Genomic DNA, 10,819 nt, shown 5'->3' on the forward strand with positions numbered 1-10,819 from the left:
TTTCAGAGTGAAGAGGGTGGCATCTGGCATCGAGGAAACCAGAACCAAACTATGCTTTGAAGAACCTCGTTTGGCCCATCCTGCCTCTGCCATAGTGTATCATGTATGCCATTCTCAGTGTGCACAATTTGATTGATCTTTAGAAAAACTCAGATTTTTCCTGAAATTTATCATCTCAATTTTGTCCCACACCAAAATCATTAATGACACTGCTGGAAACATCACTGATCGTGGAGTTTTATCATTTTTATTTGGTACTTTATTCAATTTGATTCCAATACACAAATCAATCAAAGGACCTTTAGAATTACATTGGAAGAATTTTGTGAGATAAAATTATGGAAAATTCAAAGCAATTGTCTGCAAATGTACAACACTGGTTGATAAAGCATGTGAAAGTATATTGTAAGAGCTAAAAGTTTTTTCAATTTTTGCTCCTTTAATTATGTGAATTCTCTTTTCCAGCTGTGATCGTGAAGGTATGTATGAGTTCTCAGGTGATAGATGCGAACACTCAACAATACATACGACAGCCTTCCACAAGATCCTGTTTGGCACACTCGCAGGCCTTCTGCTGGCCGCAATTTTGGGCGGCATCATCTTCTATTTGTTCAGATGGAACTCCCGTTCACAATCCCATCACCTGTTCAAGGACAACAGCAGGTTTGTCACTTGAGTGAACTGGATGCTGTATGTTTGTAAAACTTTTAATTTGCAACAATATATCATATTAGCAATGGTTTTTCAAAATTAATTTGTTTTATGGTTTTGATATTTCCTGACAAAAGACTGCAAAATTGGTAAAATTTAAACCTGCCAAAACTAATGGTGTCAATGTGCAGTGCAATTGCTGACCAGTCTCGCATCAGGCAAAACTGACACGAATGCAAAGCTTCCCTTATTGTCACTTGTACTCCATTTTCCTTTTTGGCTGTCTGTGCCTTCCCTTATGTCTTGTATATCTAGAGAATGGAGCATTGTGGAGCCACCAAACTAGCACATACAATGAAGGCCCATGGGGATTGTAATGTGGAGGGGAGGGGAGGGGGGCTACAGGTGTTTCTTTATTTTAACTTTTTTGTTTGTTTTAATTGAAGGGGAAATCTCTGTAACAGCTTATATTGTAGCAACCAAATTTAGCACATACAAGGAGTAAAATCGGGGGAGGGGGATAATAATTTTTGGAGGGGGAGTCCTGGAGGGGGTATGATGGCTCTATATTGGATCCGGATTTTAACGGGAGCCCCATGGGGAATTTATGTTGAAAAAATTCAATTATATTTTTGAGATTTTTTTAATTAATGGGGGGATGTGGAATTGGGGGAGGGGAGTTCTTTGTAATGGTTTGAGTGATTCCCACCAAACTTTGTATAAATGATTAACCCCTTTGGCTTAAAGTGTGCACACAGTTCAACATGATGTATGGTCACACTAAATTGGTACACAAGTTCAAGATGACTTTCCTCCTCAAAGCACCTGCCACACCTCAACCATATTCTCTTTCTCTCATCCCTCTGGAACATTACTATCAGTTGCTGTTTTTCTTCCATTCCAAAAATTTTACTTGTGTGACATATTTACAATACCTTGCCCAATCCCTTTGACTCTTAATACCAAAGGCTGTTCTCTGGGAACATCTCTCCTGAAATGGAATTAATGCCATTCTCTTATTTCAGCTGTATCTTTCTTAGTTTGTATGATTGAAACTGTCAACATGCAAGAAATTCACTGTTGGAAAGTCTTGGCATCCAATAATTATCGAGATAAGCATGACACTATGAGGCTTAGGAGCCATTACAGCTTGAACTCTGTTTGATAATGCCTGAAGTCATTGACTAGTTCACTAACTTTTACTTGCCAATGAAATAAATTATTCCGTCACTTTCACCTTATGAAGGAAGAAGAATGGTAAAATGGTAGGTTGAAGGGCGTTCAACAAAGATCGATATCTATCAACTATTTGACTATAAATACTTTATTGAGATCTTTTACTTATATTTGGTTGATAATTTTTGGAACTTTCCTCAATTCCAAGACCTCTTGACTAAGACTTGGTTTGCCAGCACTTTGACTACATGTTGCTAATTAGTAGTACCAAAGTGCTATTTCCATATTATCGCCGAGCATTCTTGTTGTCAGAAGTTCAGATTTACTTCGCACACATGAAGTGAAAAGCGGGGTTGAGCAGTTGGTTCACTTTGTCTGTATATCTGTATATCTGTATATCTGTTTATCTGTCTACAGACGTCAGTTTATGATCGGGAAATTATTTAATTTAAATTTAATTTTGAACAAAAGAACGTGAACCGGAACACAAACCTGCAGTTTAGCAGGACTTAGGCTCTGAATTTGGAAAATTGTATGGAATCTCATCATTTTTTAAAGTCTGTCTGCCTGTCAAACAAAATTGAAAATTATTCCTAACAGAAACTTACTGTTTTTAGGGACTTCATAAAGGACTCAAACAACAGGCATGGAGAACTAATATAGCGAGTTAAATAAGGTGGTGTAAAAGATAATGCATCAATGGTTGTGAACTTCCGAAAAAAGTTTTTTTCGATAACCTTTTAAACCTTTATTTTATTTGACGATAACTATATTCTTGAACATTTAAGAACACAAATCACTTTGTTGGTGCTTTCAAAAACCTTCCATTTAGCAGTACTTGGATAAAACATTACACCATTTTATGCCATCTCAGCCAATCAAATTTGCCACTCCCTGTCTAAACGTTGGCTCTCTTTCCATCATTTCCTTTTGTCTCATGACTGTATTGGTTACAGTGTTCAATGAACGCTCTAGTTTTTACATAATTGAAGACATTGTTGAACTTGTACATAAGTTGCATGCAAGAGAAAGACAATATTACACATAAAGTACTTTTAACGTCAATTACAATGTCTTCAGGAGACAATGGACAAATACATTTTTAGTATATGGGATTTGACCTTAGATTTCTGAACATTGTGAGCCATCAGTTCAGATGGGGAAGCTGAACAGGCCACCAATTTTAAATTTCAATAAAAACATGTGAGACTCCAAATAATCTGAAATCTTGATTGCTAGATATTCAGAAATGAGTGGCACATTTGTTTTTATCCCCACGGTCTTTGGAAAAAAAAAGGGGGGGGCAGATATTGTAATCGGCTCCATCCGTCTGTAGGTCTTTCCGTCATGCTATCTTCTCCTAAACGGTTGTCAGAAATTCATCAAACCGGATAGATATGATCACCAGATGGCAAGAAAGGCGTAGTACTATTTTTGACCTTTTGATGCTTCCACTGGGGTAGCGTCAAAAGGGAAGTACAAAAGAATGGAATTACAGGCACATTTTAAGACATTTTTCTCATGAAACTTTGTATATGCAGATTGGAGGATGCATAAAATATGGAACGATTTTATTTCTTTGACTCCAGGTTCATGCCCTCGGGGTGGGGAATTAGGGTCACAGAGGTCAAAATGGGAAAATATTTTTTCACTCTAATTTTATATTCGGTCATTCCTGGGAGAACTTTTTTTTCCCCATCTTTCAACTTTGCTTGAGGTAGGAACTGTGGGGATTTGCGATGGTGCACCATTGACTTTGCTCCAATTTATGCTTGCAAAGCACCCTCTTACAATTAGCTTGTTTTTCAGCCACAGGTGACATCACAAATCAATATATAATGGAGGGAAAATACAGTATTATGCATATATTATCTACTCCTCCAGGAAGAGGATTTGACCAAGGAAGGTGAAACTTTCAGGGATTAATGATTGCACCCTGAAGCTGTGCCTGTGCAAGTTTCATTTGAAAAAAAAAAAGAAAATTCCCCCATTTTGGCATTTCCTTCCTTTGGGAGTTGAAAATTTTCTAAAAGTCTGATAAGGAGGTGTGATATGAGAAAATGCCATGAAATTAAAGTTGCAGGAAATGTTCGATTTGGTGGTGATAGAGCCATTCAGATCTTGAAAATATGAAATACTTTGGCTGGAATTTTGGGGAAAAAAATGAAGAGAAAATTTATGTTCGAAAAATATATTGTTTGCAGCTAAAATTAAATTGCAATTCAAATAAGTGAATCACAATGCCAAGAAAAAAGCCAAAAGCATCACAACAAGAAAAAGATTGGATTATATTCATCAGGATGCAAGACAGAGGCATCAACAGGAATTGGCCCAGTCCAGCAAACAAGAATTGGCTCAACAAGAAACATTAGGAATGATTGGATGCACTTCTGCCCATCGGGTGGGTGTTTGTTAGTAATGTATAAAAAAATATTCTTGTCAATTTGGGGTCAGATTCTGGTGACCAACAATGTTGTGGTGTGATGTCACTTCCTTTGCAGTCAATGGGGCAATTAAGGAAAAATCTCCCTCTCTGCCCCCACCCTCCACCCCACACAACCCACGGAGATTTTCCATGTTCTGTGCTCCAAATGCTGAGCATCGAGTGAGGAAGCAGCACGCACAGTTATTAAGTTCTTTTCTCTGACTCCGCAAGGGTCATCATTGAACCCCTGACCCCCCAGACTCAGAACAGACATAAAACATAAAACCATAATGCCATCTTAATGTAGTTAACAACATTTACATGTATGATAATTTTTTTTTTAATCCCCAATAACGTATTTGTTTATTCTTTGCTTTTTAGTGCTTCTGCTGAAAACCATTGGGGAACGTTCAAGGACAGAAGAAATATCCCATGTATGTCTTATGAAGAGAGGTTTGGGTGTGGGAAATAACCCTTATGATGAATTGTGTGTTCTTTTTCTTTCTTTGTGATTTTCTTTCTGCACAATGTCTTTGCCCCTGCAATAGGGATTTCCAACATTCCAGAAACTTCCCTTGGTCGAAGTCTCAGCACAACTCCGAGAGATGATTCACGTTATCTTCAACCAACCCTCGAACATGTTGACACTCAAAAACAGGTAAATATATTCATGAACCTTTAATTTGCATTTTATTGCTGCACAAGCATGGATAAGCTCTCCTCTCCACATGTCATTAAAAAAAAATTATGTTAAAGATTTGCTGTGTTGCAATGATTTACACTAATCATAATGGAAACATTTCTTTTGTCCAAATTTATTATGTGTCAGTCTGTCTCATTTGTTGCGGCTTGGCTCGTCTCGGCACTGTGAGTGTGATAACTCGCGAATGCTTTCAGCTATCTTTGTCAAACTTTACCACATGATTTTGAAGGACAAAAATGAGAATCTCAATGTTTTTTGATTATATATATATGTCAAAGATCAAGGGGACAGTGACACCATTTGGATGATTTTCATCATACCTGTCAGGCTACCTACTGCCTGATGCCTTCTTGGTTGTAATATTGGTGATGTTATATTTATTTGTAATATAAAAAGGTCCAACTGGTGTGAAGCTCTAAAGTCTAAATGGTCAACGGTCCCTGCTGTCTTATCCATCTGAAGGATGTAATGAGTTTAAATGGTGAAGGGATCTTAAAGTGTTGAAAGAATCTTAAAGGTAAAAGGCGGCTTCAGGATCTTACAGGGTCCTGTGGGTCTTATGGGTCATCGGGGTATTTTGGGTCCTCAGAGTCATTTGGGTGCTCGAGGTCTTATCTGTCTTCAGGAATTTGGGGGTATTCATGATCTTTGGTGTTTTAAAGAGCAGGTTTTGGGTCGATGATGACTTCGCGTGATTCGAAGGTTGTAAGCACATTAATAATCGTTGGGCAATTATTTTCTTCCATTTGAAACTCAAAATATGCTAAAATTAACTTTTAAGTCAAAACTTTTGTCAGTGATCGAAAAACAGTCCGGAAGTTATCGAAGATGCTATGACGTCACGTTCTCCGAAAACTTTGTGAACATTCGGAAACAGCGTGTAAACAATGGCGAGATGCGAATCAGAGAGTGATTTCAGCATAGATGAAATTGAGTGTTTTAATTCCGATATTGCCAAGGACGAGTCGGAGGATGATGTGAATTTATATTATGGAGTTTCTGGCCCTGAGCCATATAAATTTGAGCTACTTGCAAGTGCAAGAAAACGGCCTATTTCATGTACTAGTGGCAGGACTGACTACCAGCTCAGGGAGGACAGAAACCTCCCATGGAGCAGAAGGGCGAAAGCTCGCGTGATCTTGATTTTCAGTGCAAATACAGACCGTGAAAGTGTGGCCTCGCGATCCTTTTGACTTTTTCGGTTTTAAGCAAGAGGTGTCAGAAAAGTTACCACAGGGATAACTGGCTTGTGGCGGCCAAGTGTCAATAGCGACGTCGCTTTTTGATCCTTTGATGTTGGCTATTCCAATCATTGCGAAGCAGAATTCGCCAAGCGTTGGATTGTTCACCCACTAACAGGGAACGTGAGCTCGCAAGAATAGGATAAGTATTGTGCAATTTGAGCTTTTATTCGTCGAGTTATGAACGTTTCAAGTTGAGGGTGCATGGTGCGTATGGCCGCGGGCGCCTTGACTAGATCTAGGCCGCAGCGCTTTTTCCCCAAAGATGAGGTTTAAAAATCATTTTTCATCCCAATGAAGGTTATCATCACATGCCTGACTTGTTAAGCTGTCGGATTATGTAAAGATTGTTCGTGGATGGCTGAATATTACGGTTTTATGACTTTGACAAAATAATTTTAAATAATGTCGTGAATTCCTGTGGTGAATTGAGATTTTTGCTTCAATTGACGTTGCGGGTTCGTTTTAAAGTCAATTCAAATTCTGTTTTCGGTTTTTGCAGTCGCTCAGGATGCTTAACAGTCCGTAGTTGTGAAGTTTGTAAAATTCCGATATTTTATAAGGTTTATGTTCGATGGTGCGTCGAGCCTTGGGCGCCTTGACTAGATGTTAGACCGCAGTGCTTTTTCCACAAAGATATTGTTTAAAAGTTTAAAAGGCAAGGAAAATTCGCGTGTTTTGTTTGTACAAATCTTATCCACTGCCGACGAATGTTTGATTCCTTCGGGAATCGGTGGGAGCGATTACCCGTTTTCCAGCCATTTTCGCAAAACATGACGACAAACGTACGAGGCATGATGTACAAATATCCAAATAACTTTGTTCTACAAAAATTGAAAATAAAAAAAGGTAATATAGACAGTTGCAAGCTCAAAAAAAGCGAAAGAACAGCCTGCTCAACTGGACACTTCTTCAATGAAAGAGTGAGCTTCCGCTTTGTTTTGGAGAACGTGATGCACCACCCATATATGGCACGCGGCTGTTTTTTTCAACAGCCTCGAGAAATAACAACTTCGAAGTTAAATTTCATTAATTTTCCCAATAGTTAGGCAACCACAATAGTTTCCATCAAACTATTTAATGCACATATAATCATATTGATAAATTTTCAGAACATGTTTGGTGACCCGCAACCTGCTCTTTAAGGGGTTCTCAGCAGTCTAAAGGGTTGAAAGGTACATTCTAAGAGTAAGCAATTAATAGACGTATGTGTGTACATTCAGGGCTTAATTGATGTTCAAACAGTATGTAATTAATAGACAAATAGTCACACGGCTTCACAACTTCACGGATGGCTTCGTTTTTATATATACTCACATATTAGACCCATCGCTTCACTGCCAGTAATACCAATTTTTGTTGCAATGGCTGATATATGGGACAAGAACAAAAAAGGATTCCTCGGAGATCCTGCCCTCTGTGCAGGGATAACCAGTGTCAGAAGTTGGCATTTGCAGTTTCACCACGTGTGCCCATGATGTACCCACTCAAAAACCTTCTTTCCCTTTTTTTTGTGCCACAAACCTTCCTCCAAATTCCCTGAATACACCACCGTTGGTTAAATCTGTGAATGCGTTCTCAAGTTATAGCATGACAAACAGAAGACAAACAGGCAGACATGGCTCCTTTTATAATACAGATTTTTACGTGTGCACGTGAGAGGAATTATTGAGGTCACGTGCTTCCTCCCCTCTGTGGAACACCATATCGCATCAGTCCACCTCCCCTCACGTATGGAGAATACAGTGCAGAGGGGAAGAAGTGAATTCTGCCGTTTTTGCTTACACAATAAGTAGATGGTATCATGTTTTGACTGACAGGTTTTCCGAGAAAATAAATAAAAATTAACTTTCACCCTTTAAAAATCGTGCAAATAAATTATTGAAATATCGGTTGCCTTTTTGTTCGTATCCTTTTCTCACCTGAGTTGCAAGTAGAACGACCTGCTTTGTGATGCTTTAAAAGGTGGTGTGTTATCAGAAATACTGTTTGATCGGGTGATATATGACTGATATATGAATAAAATGGAAATGTTGAAAAAAAAAAAAGAATTGAACAAGCCGGGAGGCAACGATGGTTCGCGGGCATTATTGAGGAAGCCCTACCGTAAAAACCTATCTCTTCCGTCAAAATTGACCAAATCAAATCGGATTTTTTATATGATGTACTTATGGACATTATGCACAGCTTCTAGGAAATGAAATTGCGAGAAAAAATAAATAAATAAAAAGTTCAAGTGGGCGTGGCTCCGCCCACAAGGGGTGTGGGATGCCCCTCATACAAAAAGACACAACTAGACCATGATATCTAGCTTGTGTCTAAGTTTCATTAAGATCGCATCAAACGACACGGAGCTATGCTCTGGAGAGAGTCACAAACAGACAGACAGACAGACACACACAGACACAACAAAAATAGTGGTCCCTGCTGGCGCCCGCGAACAAAAAATAGTGGTCCCTGCTGGCGCCCGTGAACCAATACAGCAAGCGTTTTTTGAAATGAGAAAAGGGATTGAATGAGACTCACCATTGTTATAAGTGAAGAAAAAGATGAAGGAGGAAGAGTTTTTGCTTTAATGTAACTTGAAACCAGCCCATCTATCCTCACCTTACTCAACTATAGTATACTGTTTGCAGATTGCTGAGCATCTGATTGATAAAAAGATGGCGATACCGTCATTGCTTGATTAGTGGTATCCCCGATAGGACAATTGTTGACGGACGGATGCAGGGAGGCACGCCGAGACCAAGCTCGTTTTATATTATAGACAAGTCTGGAGATGGCGATCGTTCACGAGCAATGTACACGGTTCGCTTTTTTTATTTTTTTGACCTTCGAGGGGGCGCCACAGGCAAATTGGCGGCAATCGGGAAAAACGTAAATGATGAAAGTTGGAGTACTCGAAGAGCACGACTTGCATACCAACTTTCATTCAAAACAGTTGAAAACCTGAGGAGATCGATGCCCAATTTATTGATTTTTTTGACATTTTCTAAGTTCTTGACCTTGTGACCTTGACCTTGGGACGAAAATGAAAAATCGAGCTCCGTGGAGCTATGCAGGTGCCATTGGGCTAACCAAATACCAAAACCCCTGCCAGATTCGACAAACCCCCTCGGAGAAGATGTAACTTGAAACCGGCTACCCCCTAAAAACACGTTTTTTGGGGCGTGGCTCCGCCCATAATGGGCGCAGCACGCCCATTCTCCGGAAACCACAACTAGATCATGATACAAACCTCGCACCCTAATTTTATCAAGATCGGATCAAAACCCACGGAGCTATGCTCCAGACAGACAGACAAACAGACACACACCCATAACGAACATAGTGGTCACTTACTGACTCGTGAACCAATAGATTTACAGTGTATTTAAGTTGATGTACGTGTGGACTCACACACCAATTCACCGACACATCAATTAATATAGCCTCTCCCTCCATGCAAATGTAATAGGAAGTTGAAGGCACAAGGTAAATTCCACAAGGTAAACAAGTTTTTATATTTTTCAAGATAATCAAGATACTGCCTCATGAATAACATAATATTAATATTCAAACTGAATTTTAGATTTTAAAAATGGTCCTTGCATTAACCCTTTAAGTTATTGATGTCAAATCTTTTATACTCAATCCTTTATTTCGCCCCGGCCCTTACACATTTCTCCGTACAGGTATCGTTCTCGAGGCCAAAGATATCTGCCAATGTGGAAGGTGAAAACTAGTGGAGTGATGCTTTTCATGTGAAAAGCTGTTACAGTATTTGAATAACAGCAAGTTTATAGGAAGATACAATCTAGCACATTGCAATATATTCTTGTTTTTAATTTTCCATGTGTTAGTTTATTTTTGGAATTGTATTTTTCTGGGGCACTGACAAAGTTCTAGTATTTAAACGTCTGTATAATGTTCATTGACTTGTTTTTGCTTTGGGTGGGAATAAAATATTTACTTTTGTTGGACGAAAAAGGTATATAGTAATACTTAACACAAATTGCACATATTAAGAGTATATTGTATGTTTGGCGCTGGCGCTATTTTGGAGCAAATGTGCTATTAAATTATCGATTTAATTTCAAATATATCGAATGATTTATTTGCCTCCATTCTATTCCCCAGCTGCCTCCCCTGATATGTACTGAATAAAATGAAAATTTATATCTTACCTCAGATGATCACATGATTTTTGTGGTGCCTCAAAACGTAGATGACATTCGCTTCGCTTACTTACAAACGTAGATGTTAAAAAGCAATTTTCATTGCTTTGTAACAATAGAAAACAATTTTTACTCATTGTTTTCATAAAATTTATTTTGGCTTCCTAACTTTGGAGATGTCCCCATGGAGAACCACCCCGCTGGGTGGGTCTATGAGAGGTGCGCACATTTGTGGGGGTGTGGATGGCAAGGGGGGTGCAGAAGGTGTGGGTGAATAGAGGAGTGTGTAGTGTGATCTTAGCATTGGGAAAGAGAGCTGGGGTGGAGAAAGGTTCCAGAGAGAACAGGGGAACTATATACCTGTCAGCTTGACTTCAGTTGTGGGGAAGGAGTCGGAGATGTTAATTAAATAAAGGAAACATTTGAATAATTTCAAGCTGATTTAGGGGAGTCAGCTCAGATTTAC

General features: G+C 38.9%; 1 protein-coding gene across 1 annotated transcript in view; it reads left to right on the plus strand.

Annotated features, from left to right (window-relative positions):
* The window catches only part of LOC147019124 (uncharacterized), a 223,369-nt gene extending 213,008 nt beyond the window's left edge, over positions 1-10,361 (plus strand). Inside the window, exons 94-97 of the mRNA XM_085899932.1 lie at positions 466-663; positions 4,634-4,686; positions 4,801-4,910; positions 9,871-10,361. Coding sequence (XP_085756058.1) covers positions 466-663; positions 4,634-4,686; positions 4,801-4,910; positions 9,871-9,921 — 412 coding nt within the window. The 3' untranslated portion in view covers positions 9,922-10,361. The remainder of the gene's footprint in view (positions 1-465; positions 664-4,633; positions 4,687-4,800; positions 4,911-9,870) is intronic.
* The last annotated feature ends 458 nt before the right edge of the window (positions 10,362-10,819 follow it).

The sequence above is a fragment of the Eptatretus burgeri genome, chromosome 10 (assembly GCF_056783735.1).
Source record: "Eptatretus burgeri isolate ZD-2024b chromosome 10, Ebu_testis_v1, whole genome shotgun sequence".
NCBI lineage: Eukaryota > Metazoa > Chordata > Myxini > Myxiniformes > Myxinidae > Eptatretus > Eptatretus burgeri.